Source organism: Limulus polyphemus, unplaced genomic scaffold, assembly GCF_000517525.1.
Source record: "Limulus polyphemus unplaced genomic scaffold, Limulus_polyphemus-2.1.2 Scaffold3398, whole genome shotgun sequence".
NCBI lineage: Eukaryota > Metazoa > Arthropoda > Merostomata > Xiphosura > Limulidae > Limulus > Limulus polyphemus.
Window position 1 is genome coordinate 19,678 of NW_013669008.1, and position 17,979 is coordinate 37,656.

The 17,979-nt window shown below is 34.1% G+C and overlaps 1 protein-coding gene across 1 annotated transcript in view; it reads left to right on the forward strand.

The window, feature by feature from the left end:
- Positions 1–11,738: 11,738 nt before the first annotated feature.
- The window catches only part of LOC106469287 (glutamate receptor ionotropic, kainate 2-like), a gene marked incomplete at both ends in the record, with an annotated part of 86,785 nt that continues 80,544 nt past the window's right edge, over positions 11,739–17,979 (forward strand). The window contains one exon of the mRNA XM_013929773.2: positions 11,739–11,990. Coding sequence (XP_013785227.2) covers positions 11,739–11,990 — 252 coding nt within the window. The remainder of the gene's footprint in view (positions 11,991–17,979) is intronic.

Consider the following 17,979-nt stretch of genomic DNA (forward strand, 5'->3'; position numbering starts at 1 on the left):
TCAGAAGACAATCACACGTCTCTTATATAACAAATGTAAAACTCTCTGGTCAGAAGACAATCACACGTCTCTTATATAACAAATGTAAAACACTCTGGTCAGAAGACAATCCTATGCCTCTTATATAACAAATGTAAAACACTCTGGTCAGAAGAAAATTCTATGCCTCTTATATAACAAATGTAAAAAATTTTGATCAAAAGACAATTCAATTCGTCTTATATAACAAAAGTAAAACAATCTGGTCAGAAGACAATACCACGTCTCTTACATAACAAATGTAAAACACTTTGGCTAGAAGACAATCCTATGCCTCTTATATAAAATATGTAAAACACTGTGGTCAGAAGATAATTCTATGCCTCTTATATAACACATGTAAAACGATCTGGTCAGAAGACAATCCCACGTCTCTTACTTAAGAAATGTAAAAAATTTTGATCAAAAGGCAATCCTATTCCTCTTATATAACACATGTAAAACGATCTGGTCAAAAGACAATTCTCTTCCTCTTATATAACAAATGTAAAACAATTTGGTCAGAAGACAATCCTATGCCTCTTATGTAACAAATGTAAAACACTATGGTCAGAAGACAATCAAATGTGTCTTATATAACAAATGTAAAACTTTCTGGTCAGCAGAATTTCTCACGTCTCTTATGTAACGAATGTAAAACACTCTGGTCAGAAGAAAATACCACGTCTCTTATATAAAAAGTTCTGGTTAAATAACAATCCCATGCCTCTTATATAACAAATGTAAAACACTCTGGTCAGAAGACAATCCTGTGCCTCTAATATAGCAATAGTAAAAATTCTGTTCAGAAGACAATCCTATTCTTCTTATATAACAATTTTAAAACAATCAGGTAGAAAGACAATCCCACGTCTCTTATATAACCAGTGTAAAACAATCTGGTCAGAAGACAATACCACGTCTTATATATAATTAATGTAAAAAACTCTGGTCAAAAGACATTGCTTTTCCTCTTATATAACAAATGTAAAATACTTTGGTCAGAAGACAATCCCACATCTCTTATATAAGAAATGTAAAAAACTCTGCATTAACGCTTACGTAACACTCTGGTCTTATAACTCATGGTCAAAAGACAATCCAATGACTCATATACAACAAACATAAAACTCTCTGTTCAGTAGACAATCCTATGCCTCTTATATAACATATGTATAAAACTCTGGTCAAACGACAATCCTAATCCTCTTATATAACAAATGCAAAACACTCTGGTCAGAAGACAATCCCACATCTCTTTTATAACAAATCTAAAACTATGGTCAAATAACTATCCCATGTCTCTTATATAACAAAAGCAAAACAATGTCATTTGTTATATGAGAGACGTGGGATTGTCTTCTGTCCTAAAAACTCTGCAGTAACTCGTATGTAACACTCTGGTCTTATAACTCATGGTCAAAAGACAATCCCATGCCTCATATATAACAGATGTAAAACACTCTGGTCTGAAGACAGTCCTATGCCTCATTTATAACAAATGGAAAACACTCTGGTCAAAAGACAATCCCACGTCTCTTACATAACAAATGTAAAACTCTCAGGTCAGAAGACAATCCTATTCCTCTTATATAACAAATGTAAAACATTAATTTCAAAAGACAACCCCACATCTCTTATATAACAAATGTAAAAACCTCTGGTCAGAAGACAATTGTATCCTCTCATATAACAAATGTACAAACTCTGGTCAAAAGACTATCTCGTGCCTCTTTTATAACAAATGTAAAACACTCTGGTCAGAAGACAACCTAGGTCTCTTATATCACAAATTTAAAATTATCTGGTCAGAAAAAAATTCTATTCCTCCTATATAACAAATGTAAAAACTCTGGTCAAAAGACAATCCCATGGCTCTTTTTTAACAAATGTAAAACACTGTGGTCAGAAGACAATCCTTGGCCTCTTATATAACAAATGTAAAACACTCTGGTCAGAAGACAATCCTATGCCTCTTATATAACAAATGTAAAACTATCTGGTCAGAAGACTATCCCACGTCATTTACATAACAAATGTAAAAAATTCTGATCAAAAGACAATCCTATTCCTCTTATATAACAAATGTAAAACAATATGGTCAGAAGACAATTCCACATCTCTTATATCACAAATGTAAATCACTCTGGTCAGATGAAAATCCCACGTCTCTTATATAACCAATGTAAAACAATCTGGCCAGAAGACAATACCACGTTCTTATATAACAAATGTAAAACACTCTGTTCAGAAGACAATCCTATGCCTCTGATATAACAAAAGCAAAACACTCTGGACAGAAGACAATCCCACGTCTCTTATATAACAAATGTAAAAACTATGCAGTAACTCTTACGTAACACTCTGGTTTTATAACTCGTGGTCAAAAGACAATTCCATGACTCATATAACAAATGTAAAATTTCTGTTCAAAAGACAATCCCATGCCTCTTACATAACAAATCTAAAATACTCTTGGCAGAAGACAATCCCACATCTCTTATATAACAAACGTAAAACTCTTTGGTCAGCTGACAATCCTATGCCTCTTATATAACAAATATAAAAAACTCTGGTCAAAAGACAACTCTATGCCTTTTATATAACAAATTTAAAACAATCTGGTCAGAGGACAATCCTACTTCTCTCAATGTAACAAATGTAAAAAACTCTGCTGTAAAGCTTATGTAACACTCTGGTTTCATAACTCATGGTCAAAAGACAATCCCATGCCTCATATATAACAAATGTAAAACACTCTGGTCAAAAGTCAATCCCATGCCTCTTAAATAACAAATGAAAAACACTCTGGTCAGAAGACAATCCCACGTCTCTTACATAACAAATGTAAAAAACTCTGGTCAAAAACAATCTTATTACTCTTATATAACAAATGTAAAACACTCTGGTCAGAAGACAATCCCACATCTGTTATATAACAAATGAAAAAACTCTTGTCAGAAAACAATCCTATTCCTATTATATAACAAATGTAAAAACTCTGGTAAAAAGACTATCCCACGTCTCTCATATAACAAATATAAAAAACTCTGATCAAAAGACAATCCCACCTCTCTTACATAACAATTGAAAAACACTCTGGTCAGAAGACAATCCTATGCCTCTTTTATAACAAATGTAAAACACTTTGGCCAGAAGACTGTCCGATGCCTCTTACATAAAAAATTTAAAACACTCTGGTCCGAAGACAATCACACATCTCTTATATAACAAATGTAAAAAACTCTGGTCAGAAGACAATCCTATGCCTCTTATATAACAAATTTAAAAAAATCTGGGCAGAAGACAATCCTATGCCTCTTATATAACAAATGTAAAACACTCAGGTCAGATGACAATCCGGTGTTTCTAAAATAACAAGTGTAAAACACTCTGTTCAGAAGACAATCCTATGCCTCTTATATAACAAATTTAAAACAATCTGGTCATAAGACAGTCCCACTTCTCTCATATAACAAATGTAAAAAACTCTGCAGTAACGCTTATGTAATACTCTGGTCTCATAACTCATGGTCAAAAGACAATCCCATGCCTCATATATAACAAATGTAAAAGACTCTGGTCAGAAGAGAATCCCACATCTGTTATATAACAAATGTAAAAACTCTGGTCAGAAAACAATCCTATTCCTCTTACATAACAAATGTAAAACACTCTGGTCAGAATACAATCCTATGCCTCTTATATAACAAATTTAAAACAATCTGGTCAGAAGAAAATCCAAGCCTCTTATTTAACAAATGTAAAACACTCTGGTCAGAAGACAATTGTATGCCTCTTATATAACAAATGTAAAACAATTTGGTGAGAAGACAATACCACATCTCTTATATAACAAATGTAAACGTCTCTGGTCAGCAAACAATCCAACGTCTCTTATATAAAAAATGTAAAACTCTCTGGTCAGCTTTCTAAATCGCGTGACCTACTGTGTTTTCGTACCATAAATTATATTAACCCTATATTGTTCTAAATCTCGTGACCTAATGTGTTTTTGTACCATAAGATATATTAACACTATATAGATATAAATCACGGAACCTACTGTTTTTTGTGAAATAAAGTATACTAGCACTGTATTGATCTAAATCACGTGACTTACTGTTTTTTGTTCCATAAAAAATACTAGCACTGTATTAAACTAAATCTTGTCACCTACTGTGTTTTTATATCACACAATATACTAACACTATATTGATCTAAATCACGTGACTTACTGTGTTTTCGTACCATAAATTATACTAATTCTGTATTGATGTAAATCTCGTGAAATACTGTGTTTTTGTACCATAAAATATAATAACGTGTCCTACTGTGTTTTTGTACCATAAAATATACTAAAACTGCATTGAACTAAGTCACGTGACCTACTGTGTTTTGTCCCATAAAATATACTAATACAATATTGATCTAAATCCCGTGACCTTCTGTGTTTTTATATCATAAAACATACTAATACTATATTGATCTAAATCACCTGACCTACTGTGTTTTCGTACACTAAAACATATTAACCTTGTATAGATCTAAATCGCGTGACCTACTGCGTTTTTGTATCACAAATATACTAACACTATATTGAGATAAATCACGTGACCTTCTGTGTTTTTGGACCATAAAGTATACTAGCACTATACTGATTTAAATCACGTGACCTTCTATGTTCTTTTACCATAAAGTACACTAGAACTATATTGACATAAATCACCTACTGTGTTTTTGTACCATAAAATACACTAACACTGTATTGTACTAAATCATGTTACCTATAGTGTTTTGTCCAATAAAATATACTAATAAAATATTGATCTAAATCCCGTGACATACTGTGTTTTTGTACCATAAAATATACTAACGCTATATTGAGTTAAAGCACCTACTATGTTATTGTACCATAAAATATACTAACACTGTATTGATCTAAATCACGTGACCTACTGTGTTTTTGTTCCATAAAATATACTTATACAATATTGATCTAAATCCCTTGACCTACTGTGTTTTTGTGTCATAAAATTAATTAACACTATATTGATATAAATCATGTGACCTACTCTGTTTTTGTACCATAAAGAATACCAGCACTATATTGATCTAAATCACGTGCCTTACTGTTTTTTCGTACCATAAAACATACTAAAACTATATTGATCTTAATCACGTGACCTACTTTGTTGTTGTACCATAAAATGTTCTAACGCTGTATTGATCTAAATCCCGAGACCTACTGTGTTTTCGTACCATAAAATATATTAAAATTATATTGATATAAATGACGTGACCTACTGTGTTTTTAGTACCATAAAATATATTAACACTATATAGATTTAAATCACGAGACCTACTGTGTTTTCGTACTATTAAACACACTAACACTATGTAGATCTAAATCACGTGACCTACTGTTTTTTCGTACCATAAAACATACTAACACGATATTGATCTAAATCACGTGACCTACTGTTTTTTGTATCATAAAACGTACTAACACTATATAGATCTGATTCACATGACCTACTGTGTTTTTGTACCACAAAATATACCAACTCTATATTGATCTAAATCACGTGACCTACTGTTTTTTCGTACCATAAAACATATTAACGCTATATTGATCTCAATCATGTGATCTACTGTTTTACGTACCATAAAACAAGCTATCACTATATTGATCTAAATCACGCGACTTATTGTTTTTCGTATCATAAAACACACTAACACTATATGGATCTAAATCACGTGACTTACTGTGTTTTCGTACCATAAAATATACTAACTCTATATTGATCTAAATCACGTGACCTACTGTTTTTATCAGAAATATACTAACACTATATTGAGTTAAATCACGTGACCTACTGTGTTTTTGTACCATAAAGTATACTAGCATTATTCTGATCTAAATCACGTGACCTACTGTGTTTTTGTATCATAAAATATAATAAAACTGTATTGATCTAAATCTTTTGACCTACTTTGTTTTTGTACCATAAAGCATACTAACACTATATTGATCTAAATCACTTGACCTACTTTGTTTTTGTACCATAAAGTATACTAGCACTATACCGATCTAAATCACGTGATGTACTGTTTTTACGTACCATAAAACAAGCTATCACTATATTGATATAAATCGCGCGACTTATTGTTTTTTCGTACCATAAAATATACTAATACTATATTGATCTAAATCCCGTGACCTACTGTGTTTTCGTCCCATAAAATGTATTAAATTTATATTGTTATAAATGACGTGACCTACTGTTTTTGTTCCATAAAGTACACTAGCACTGTATTGATCTAAATCCTGTGACCTACTGTGTTTTTGTATCATTAAATATACTAGCACTATTCTTATCTAAATCACGTGACCTTCTGTGTTTTTTACCATAAAGTATACTAGCACTATATTGATATAAATCACCTACTGTGTTTTTGTACCGTAAAATTTACTACCACTGTATTGATGTAAATCATGTGACTTAGTGTGTTTTTGTCCCATAAAATATACTAATACTATATTGATCTAAATCCTGTTACCTACTGTGTTTTCGTACCATAAAATATATTAAAACTATATTGAAATAAATCACGTGACCTACTGTGCTTTTGTACCATAAAATATAGTGAAACTATATACAGTTAAATCACCTACTGTGTTTTTGTACCATAAAATATACTGACACTATTTTGATATAAGTCAAGTGACCTACTGGGCTTCTGTACAATAAAATTCACTAACACTATATTGATATAAATCACCTGACCTACTGTGTTTTTGTACCATAAAATATAATAACACTATATATGTCAGATAAGCTATGTGCTGGCCCAGTTACTTTCCTCGAATAGTCATGTAGGCTAAGTGCTGGCTAGTTACTTTCCTCCAATGGTCATGTAGGCTAAGTGCTGGCTAATTTCTTTCCTCCAGTAGTAATGTAAGCTATGTTCTAGCGAGTTACTTTACTCCAATAGCCATATAAGTTAAGTGCTGGCTTCCTACTTTCTTCCAATAGCCATATACATTAAATGTTGGCTAGTTACTTCTCTACAATAGCCATCTAGACTAAGTGCTATCTAATTTTTTCCCCGGTAGTTATGTAGGCTATATGCTGGCTAGTTACTTTCCTCCAATAATCATGTAGGCTAGGTGTTGGCTAGTTACTTTCCTCCAGTAATCAAGTAGTCTAAATGCTGGCTAGCTACTTTCCTCCAATAGTTACGTAGGTTAAATGTTGGCTCTTTACATTCTTCCAATATCCATCTAGGCTAAGTGCTGGCCACTTACATTCCTACAATAACCATCTAGACTAAGTGCTGACAAGTTACGTTCCTCCAATAACCCTCTAGACTAAGTGATCGCTATCTACTTTCCTTCAATAGGAATATAGGCTAAGTGTTGGCTAGTTACTTTCCTCCAATGATGATGTAGGCTAAGTGCTGGCTAGCTACTTTCCACCACTAGCCATGTAGTCTATGTGTTGGTTAGAAGGAAAGTAACTAGACAACACTTAGCCTACATGGCTATTGGAGGAAAGTAGCTATTCAGCACTTAGCCTACATGGTTGTTGGAGGAAAGTAAAAATAGGCATATAGGCTAAGTATTGGATACTTACTTTCCTCCAATAGCCATGTAAGCTAAGTGCTGGCTAGCTACTTTCCTCCAATAGTATGTAGGCTAAGTGCTGACTAGATACTTTCCTCCAAAAGTCGGGCAGGCTAATTGCTGGCTAGCTACTTTCATCCAATAACCATGTAGGCTAAGTGCTGACCAGTTACTTTCCTCCAAAAGCCGTGTAGACTAAGTGTTGACAAGATACTTTCCTCCAACAACCATTAGGCTAGGTGTTGGCTAGCTACTTTACTCCAACATCATGTAAGCTAAGTGCTGAATAGCTACTTTCCTCCAATAGCCATGTAGGCTAAGTGTTTTCTAGTTACTTTCCTCCAATAACCATCTTGACTAAGTGCTGACAAGTTACTTTCTTCCAATAACCCTCTAGACTAAGTGCTGACAAGTTATTTTCCTCCAATAGTCATGTAGGCTAAGTGCTGGCTAGTTTCATTCCTCTAACAACTATGTAGGCTAAGTGCTGGCTAGCTACTTTCCTCCAATAACCCTCTAGACTAAGTGCTGACAGATTATTTTCCTCCAATAGTCATGTAGGCTAAGTGCTGGCTAGTTAGTTTCCTCCAATAGCCATGTAGGTTAAGTTCAGTCTAGTAACTTTCCTCCAAAGCCATCTATGCTAATTGCTGGATACAATCTTTCCTCCAATAGTAATGTGGGCTAAGTGCTAGTTAGTTACTTTCCTCCAATAGGCATATAGGCTAAGTGTTGGCTAGTTACTTTCCTCCAATAGCCATGTAAGCTAAGTGCTGGCTAGCTACTTTCCTCCAATAGTCATGTAGGCTAAGTGCTAGTTAGTTACTTTCCTCCAATAGCCATGTAGGTTATGTGCTGGTAAGTTAGTTTCCTCCAACAACCATGTAGGCTTAGTGTCGGATTGTTACTTTCCTCCAATAACCCTCTGGACTAAGTGCTGACAAGTTCTTTTCCTCAAATAACCCTATAGACGAAGTACTGGCTAGTTTCTTTCCTCCAGTAGTAATGTAGGCTTTGTGCTGGCTAGTTACTTTACTCCAATAGCCATATAAGTTAAGTGCTGGCTAGTTACTTTCTTCCAATAGCCATGCATGCTAACTGCTGGCTAGTTACTTTCCTCCAATAACCATGTAGGCTAAGTGTTTTCTAGTTACTTTCCTCCAATAACCCTCTAGTCTAAGTGCTGACAAGTTACTTTCCTCCAATAATCCTCTAGGCTAAGTGCTGACTATTTTCTTTCCTTCCATAGTCATGTAGGCTAAGTGCTGGCTAACTACTTTCCTCCAATTGCCATGTAGGCTAGGTGTTGGCTAACTACTTTCCTCCAAGAGCCATCTAGACTAAGTGCTGGCTAGTTTCTTTCCTCCAGTATTAATGTAGGCTTTGTGCGGGCTAGTTACTTTACTCCAATAGCCATATAAGTTAAGTGTTGGCTAGTTACTTTCCTCCAATAGCAATGTAGGCTATGTGCTGGTTAGTTAGTTTCCTCCAATAGCCATGTAGGTTAAGTTCTGTCTAGTAACTTTCCTCCAAAGCCATCTATGCTAATTGCTGGATACAATCTTTCCTCCAACAACCATGTAGGCTTAATGTTGGCTTGTTACTTTCCTCCAATAATCCTCTGGACTAAGTGCTGACAAGTTACTTTCCTCAAATCACCCTATAGACTTACTGCTGGCTAGTTTCTTTCCTCCTGTAGTGATGTTGGCTTTTTGCTGGCTAGTTACTTTACTCCAATAGCCATATAAGTTAATTGCTGGCTAGTTACTTTCTTCCAATAGCCATGCACGCTAAGTGCTGGCTAGTTAGTTTCCTCCAATAACCATGTAGGCCAAGTGTTTTCTAGTTACTTTCCTCCAATAACCCTCTAGTCTAAGTGCTGACAAGTTACTTTCTTCCAATAGTCCTCTAGGCTAAGTGCTGACTGGTTTCTTTCGTCCTATAGTCATATAGGCTAAGTTCTGTCTCGTTACTGTCCTCCAAAGCCATCTAGGCTAAGTGCTGGCTAGTTACTTTCTTCCAATAGCCATGTACGCTAAGTGCTGGCTAGTTACTTTCCTCCAATCGCCATCTAGGCTAGGTGGTGGCTAGTTACTTTCCTCCAATAGTCACGTAGGCTTGGTGGTGGCGAGTTACTTTCCTCCAGTAATCAAGTAGGCTAAATGCTGGCTCCTTACTTTCTTCCAATATCCATCGAGGCTAAATACTGACTAGTTACTTTCCTCCAATAGCATGTAGGCTAAGTGTTGGCTACTTACTTTCCTCCAATATCCCTCTAGACTTAGTGCTGACAAGTGTCTTTATTCCAATAACCCTCTAGACTAAGTGCTGGCTAGTTACTTTCCTTATTAGTCATGTAGGCTAAGTGCTGGGTATCTACTTTCCTCCAATAGCCATCTAGGCTAAGATCTGTCTAGTTACTTTTTCCCAATAGCCATCTAGGCTAGTTTCTGGCTAATTACTTTCCTTGAATCGCCATCTAGGCTAGGTTCTGGCTAATTACTTTCCTTGAATAGCTATCTAGGCTAAGTACTTTAATTTTAAATTAAAAATGGTTGTACCTGGGCCATGGGACCTCTGACCTGGCCACTTAAATTTGGTGTCATATAAAGTATCATTCGAATTCAAAATATGAAAGTATATAACAAATACAAAACAGAAATGTTCACAAGCGTGTAAAATAACTAACACCATTTTCACCTTTGTCTTACTATTATAATAAAGGTAGTGTCGAGCTATTGTGTTTGGCTTTGTTTTCAGCTGTTAGGTTTCTTTGCTAGAATTGCTGTCACGTAGCAATATTGGGTTGTACTTTGTGACTATTGGTAGTAAAACAGAAAACAATGTTCACTACTTATTTACGTGTGATTCAAAACTAAACTCGACAAAATAAAAATGAAACCAAATCCTGTAGTAAGAGCAACTTGATGGAGTGACATTAGAAAACAAAACACTGTACATTAAAATGAAACCAAATCCTGTAAAGTGGTTTTATATTCAGGACAACACATTGATATACAGAAGCCACCCTGGGTAAGGTCAATATTTTCATCAGAACAGAGTTCAACATTAGATAGCCACCCTGGGTAAGGTCAATAGTTTCATCAGAGCAGAGTTCACCATTAGATAGCTACCCTGGATAAGGTCAATAGTTTCAACAGAGTAGAGTTCACCATTAGATAGCCACCCTGGGTAGGGTCAATAGTTTCATCAGAGCAGAGTTCACCATTAGATAGCCAACCTGGGTAAGGTCAATAGTTTCATCAGAGCAGAGGTCACCATTAGATAGCCACTCTGCGTAAGGTCAATAGTTTCATCAGTGCAGAGTTCACCATTAGATGGCACACTGGGTAAGGTCAATTGTTTCATCAGAGCAGAGTTCACCGTTAGATAGCTACCCTGGGTAAGGTCAATATTTTCATCAGAGCAGAGTTCACCACTGATAGCCACCCTGCGTAAAGTTAGTAGTTTCATCAGAGCAGACAGAGTTCACCATTAGATAGCCACTTTGCGTAAGGTCAATAGTTTCATCAGAGCAGACAGAGTTCACCATTAGATAGCCACCCTGTGTAAGGTCAATAGTTTTATCAGTGCAGAGTTCACCATTAGATTGCCACACTGTGTAAGGTCAATAGTTTCATCAGTGCAGAGTTCACCATTAGATTGCCACCCTGCGTAGTCAGCTTCGTGCTCTTTTAACTCTGTCTAGGCATCTACCATGGCCGTCGTTGTATATTATGAAGTAAATGAATAGGTTAGATAGTAGTTAGGGTGCCAATCAAATCGTATTGTTCGTTCAGACAAAAAAAAATGCCTGTAGTTAGGGTTGACCTGTTAATCAGCTAGTTGTGTTCCCTCAGTTCAAAACTCGAAACGGCTAAGTCGCCCTTGTGTACAGCAACAAAAACAGACAGACAAACAAAATATTTGGTTTATTTCTATTATAAAACAGATTGAGTATCTTATCTCTAATTAAGGCTTAGAAAAGAATCTTCATAAATATCTAAAATTTTATATTCTATCAAAAACTAATTTCAAAGCAGAAAAAAAAACTCACCATATTAATTGCTTTTCTATCCAAAACATTTAGTTTGTAAACTAATACAAGATGGAGTCGTAGCCATTTTGGGGCCAAAGTCCCCGTCCAGCAGTTCTCTGGTCCAGTCCACTTGCCATGCTAAAGAAATCCCACATTTGCAGATTAACTGGGAGTACCGATTCCTGCCAGACACGTTTACAGTGAATGTCTACCCGCACGCGCCAATTCTGGGCAGAGCCTATCTTGACTTACTACTCACTAAGAAATGGAAAACATTCACCGTAATTTATGAAGAAAACGAAGGTTAGTTTATCAGTCCTGAGTTTCACATATATATATATATATATTAATGTGTTTAAAATCGAAAGTTCTTACAAAAAATGTGTTAACAACAACAAAAACATAGTTTAATCTCCATTTAACATCTATCTGTTGGTATGGTATTTTAAACTTTGACAAATCCGAATTATGACACTGAATTTCTTTCGTATTAAACGTTTTTCAGCTTAAAATACTTCATATTAACAATACAACTTAAATAGAGTTTGTATTTTATTTCCTAGAATACTGAAGTTGTTACTTGATGAATAACGTCCGTATTGTATTTCTTGTAGAGTATTGAAGAATTTACTTGATGAATAACGTCCGTTTTGAGTTCCTTTTAGAGTACTGAAAACGTTAATTGATGAATAACGTCCGTGTTGAATTCCATAAAGATTATTGAAGTTCTTAGTTGATGAATAACCTTTTAGAGTATTGAAGTTGTTACTTGATGAATAACGTCCGTATTGAGCTCCTTGTAGAGTATTGAAGACGTTACTTGATGAATAACGTCCGTATTGTGTTCCTTTTAGAGTATTGAAGTTGTTACTTGATGAATAACGTACGTGTTGAGTTCCTTTTAGAGTAGTGAAGTGGTTACGTGATGAATAACGTAGGTCTGGTGTTTCTTGTAGAGTACAGAAGAGATTACGTAATGAATAACGTTCGTGTTGAGTTCCTTTAAGAGTACTGAAGTATTTACTTGATGAATTACGTCTGTGTTTAGTTCCTTTTAGAGTTTTGAACACGTTACTTGATGAATAACGTCCGATTTAGTTCCTTGTCGAATACTGAAGTTGTTACTTGATGAATAACGTCCGTGTTGAGTTCCTTTAAGAGTATCGAATTTGTTAGTTGATGAATAACGACCGTATTGAGTTCCTTCTAGAGTTTTGAACACGTTACTTCATGAATAAGGTCCATGTTGAGTTCCTTTTCGAATATTGGAGTTGTTACTTGATGAATAACGACCGAGTTTAGTTCCTTTTAAAGTATTGAAGTTGTTACTTAATGGATAACGTCCGTGTTTAGTTCTTTTTAAAGTATTGAAGTTGTTACTTAATGAGTAACGTCCGTGTTGGGTTCATTTTAGAGTATTGAACACATTACTTAATGAATATCTTCCGTGTTGAGTTCCTTTTACAATATTAAAGTTGTAAATTGATGAATAACTTCCGCGTTAAGTTGATTTTAGAGTATTTAATGTGCTAATTCATGAATAACGTCCTCGTTAAGTTGCTTTTAGAGTATTTAATGTGCTAATTCATGAATAACGTCCGTGTAGAGATCCTATTCGAATATTGAAGTTGTTACTTGATGAATAACGTCGGTGCCCAGTTCCTTTTAAAGTATTGAAGTTGTTACTTAATGAATAACGTACGTGTTGAGTTCCTTTTAAAATATTGAAGATGTAAATTGATGAATAACGTCCGCGATAAGATGATTTTAGAGTACTGAATGTGCTAATTCATGAATAACGTCCTTGTTGAGTTCCTTTTCGAATATTGTAGTTGTTACTTGATGAATAACGTCCGGGTTGGTTTCCTTTTAAAGTATTGAAGCTGTAACTTAATGAATAACGTCCGTTTTGAGTTTCTTTAAGATTATTCAAGTTATTACTTCACGAATAACGTCCGTGTTGAGTTCCTCTTCGAATACTGAACACGTTACTTGATGAATAATGTCCGTGTTGGGTTCCTTTAAGAGTATTGAATTTGTTAGTTGATGAATAACGACCGTATTGAGTTCATTCTGGAGTTTTGAACACGTTACTTGATGAATAACGTCCATGTTTAGTTCCTTTTCGAATATTGAAGTTGTTACTTAATGAATAACGACCGTATTGAGTTCCTTTTAGAATATTGAATTTGTCACTTGATGAATAACGTCCGAATTGAGTTATTTTTTGAATATTGAAGTTGTTACTTGAAGAATTACGTCCGTGTTTAGTTTCGTTTAAAAAATTGAAATTGTTACTTAATGAATAACGTCCGTGTGGAGTTCCTTTTAGAATATTGAAGTTGTTACTTGATGAATAACGTCCATGTTGAATTCCTTTAGGAGTACTGAAGTTGTTACTTAATGAATAACGTCCATGTTGAATTCTTTTAAGAGTATTGAAGTTGTTACTTGATGAATAACGACCGTATTAAGTTCCTTTTAGAATATTGAATTTGTCACATGTTGAATAATGTCCGAATTGAGTTATTTTTAGAATATTGAAGTTGTTACTTGAAGAGTTACGTCCGTGTTTAGTTCCTTTTAAAGTATTGAAATTTTTACTTAATGAATAACGTCCGTGTGGAGTTCCTTTTAGAATATTAAGTTGTTACTTGATGAATAACGACCGTATTCAGTTCCTTTTAGAGTATTGAAGTTTTTACTTAATGAATAACGTCCCTGTCGAATTATTTTAAGAGTATTGATGTTCTTACTTGAAGAATAACGACCGTATTCAGTTCCTTTTAGAGTATTGAAGTTGTTACTTAATGAATAACGTGTGTGTTGAGTTCCTTTAAGAGTATTGAAGTTCTTACTTCATGAATAACAACCGTATTCAGTTCTTTTTAGAGTATTGAAGTTGTTACTTAATGAATAACGATCGTGTTGATTTCCTTTTAGAGTATTGAAGTTGTTAGTTGATGAATAACGTCCATGTTTAGTCTTTTTCGAATATTGAAGTTGTTACTTGATGAATAACGTTCGAGTTTAGTTCCTTCCAAAGTATTGAAGTTGTTACTTAATGAATAACGTCAGTGTTTAGTTGCTTTTAAAGTATTTAAGTTGTTACTTAATGAATAACGTCCGTGTTGAGTTCCTTTTCGAATATTGAACACGTTACTTGATGAATAATGTCCGTGTTGAGTTCCTTTAAAAGTATTGAATTTGTTAGTTGATGAATAACGACCGTATTGAGTTCTTTCTAGAGTTTTGAACACGTTACTTGATGAATAACGTCCACGTTTAGTTCCTTTTAAAGTACTGAAGTTGTTAATTGATTATTAACGACCGTGTGGAGTTTTTTTGCAGTATTGGAGTTGTTACTTAATGAATACCGTCCGTATTATGTTCGTTTTAGAATATTGAAGTTGTTACTTGATGAACTACGACCGTGTTTAGTTCCTTATAAAGTATTATAATAGTTACTTGATAAATAACGTCCATAAATAAGTTGCTTTTAGAATACTGAAGATGTTACTTGATGAATAACGACAGTATTCAGTTCCTTTTAGAGTATTGGAGTTGTTACTTAATGAATAACGTGCGTGTTGAGTTCCTCTAAAAGTATTGAAGTTCTTACTTGATGAATAACGTCCGTATTCAGTTCCTTTTAGAGTATCGAACACGTTACTTGATTTATAACGTACGCGTTGATTTCATATTAGAATATTGAAGTTGTTACTTTATAAATAACGTCAGTGTTTAGTTCCTTTTAAAATATTGAAGTTGTTACTCGATGAATATCGTCCGTGTTGAGTTACTTTTAGAGTATTGATCTGATACTCCATGAATAACGTCACTATTAAATTCCTTTTAAAGTACTGAAGTTGTTACTCGATGAATAACGACCGTATTGAGTTCCTTTTAGAATATTGAATTTGTCACTTGATGAAGAACGTCCGAATTGAGTTATTTTTAGAATATTGAAGTTGTTACTTGAAGAGTTACGTCCGTGTTTAGTTCCTTTTAAAGTATTGAAATTTTTACTTAATGAATAACGTTCGTGTGGAGTTCCTTTCAGAATATTAAGTTGTTACTTGATGAATAACGACCGTATTCAGTTGCTTTTAAAATTTTGAAGTTTTTACTTAATGAATAACGTCTCTGTCGAATTACTTTAAGAGTATTGAAGTTCTTACTTCATGAATAACAACCGCATTCAGTTCCTTTTAGAGTATTGAAGTTGTTACTTAATGAATAACGATCGTGTTGAGTTCCTTTTAGGGTATTGAAGTTGTTACTTGATGAATTACATCTGTGTTTAGTTCCTTTTAGAGTTTTGAACACGTTACTTGATGAATAATGTCCATGTCGAGTTCCTTTAAGAGTTTTGAATTTGTTACTTAATGAATAACGTCCGTGTCGAATTACTTTAAGAGTATTGAAGTTCTTACTTGATGAATAGCGACCGTATTCAGTTCCTTTTCGAGTATTGGAGTTGTTACTTAATGAATAACGTCCGTGTCCAATTACTTTAAGAGTATTGAAGTTCTTACTTGGGGAATAACGTCCGTATTCAGTTCCTTTTATAGTATTGGAGTTGTTACTTAATGAATAACGACCGTATTCAGTTCTTTTAAGATTGTCAAAGTTGTTACTTAATGAATAACGTCCTTATTGAGTTCCTATAAGAGTATTGAAGTTGTTACTTGATGAATAACGTCCGTATTGAGTTCCTTTTAGAGTATTGAATTTGTTACATAATGAATAACGTCCGTGTGGAGTTCATTAAAGAGTATTGAAGTTGTTACTTAATGAATTAAGTCCGTGTTTAGTTCCTTTTAAATTACTGAAGTTCTTAATTGATGATTAACGACCGTGTGGAGTTTTTTCCAGTATTGGAGTTGTTACTTAATGAATACCGTCCGTATTATGTTCGTTTTAGAATATTGAATTTGTTACTTCATGATTAACGTCCGAATTGAGTTCTTTTTAGAATATTGAAGTTGTTACTTGATGAATTACGACCGTGTTTTGTTCCTTATAAAGTATTAAAATAGTTACTTGATAAATAACGTCCATATTGAGTTGCTTTTAGAATATTGAAGATTTTACTTGATGGATATCGACCGTATTCAGTTTCTTTTAGAGTATTGGAGTTGTTACTTAATGAATAACGTGCGTGTTGAGTTCCTCTAAGAGTATTGAAGTTCTTACTTCATGAATAACAACCGTATTCTGTTCCTTTTAGAGTACTGAAGTTGTTACATAATGAATAACTTCTGTGTCGAGTTCCTTTAAGAGTATCGAAGTTGTTACTTGATGAATAACGACCGTATTGAGTTCTTTTTAGAATATTGAAGTTGTTACTTAATCAATTACGACCGTGTTTAGTTCCTTATAAAGTATTAAAATAGTTACTTGATAAATAACGTCCATATTGAGTTGCTTTTAGAATATTGAAGATGTTACTTGATGAATAACGACCGTATTCAGTTCCTTTTGAAGTGTTGAAATTGTTACTTGATGAATAACGTCCGTATTCAGTTCCTTTTAGAGTATCGAACACGTTACTTGATGAATAACGTACGTGTTGATTTCATTTTAGAATATTGAAGTTGTTACTTTATGAATAACGTCCGTATGGAGTTCCTTGTAGAATATTCAAGTCGTTACTTGATAAATAACTTCCGTGTTGAGTTACTTTTGAAGTATTGAGGTTTTTACTTCATAAAAACGTCCGAGTTCAGTAGCTTTTAGAGTAGTGAAGATGTTGTTGGTGAAAAACGTCCGTTTTGTGTTCTTTATTAAGAATTTAGGTTGTTACTAGATGAATAACGTTCGTGTTGGGTTCTTTATAAAGAATTTAAGTTGTTGCTTAATGATTAACGTCCGTGTTGAGTTCCTTTCAGAGTACTGAAGTTGTTACTTGATAAATAACGTTAGTGTTGTTTTCATTTTAGAGTATTGAAGTTGTTACTTTATGAATAACGTCCGTGTTGAGTTAATATTCGAGTATTGAAGTTGTAGATAATAAATTACGTCCGTGTTGTGTTTCTTGTAGAGTATTGTAGACGCTACTTGATGAATAATGTCCGTATGGAGTTCCTTTAGAATAGTGAAGTCGTTACTTGATGAATAACTTCTGCGTTGAGTTCCTTTTAAAGCATCGAAGTTTTTACTTGATGAATAACTTCGGTGTTGAGTTCTTTGTAGAGTATTGAAGACGTTGCTTGATGAATAACGTCCTCGATATGAGTCTTTACAGTGGTGAGCTTGTTTCTTGATGAATAACGTCCGTGTTCCGGTC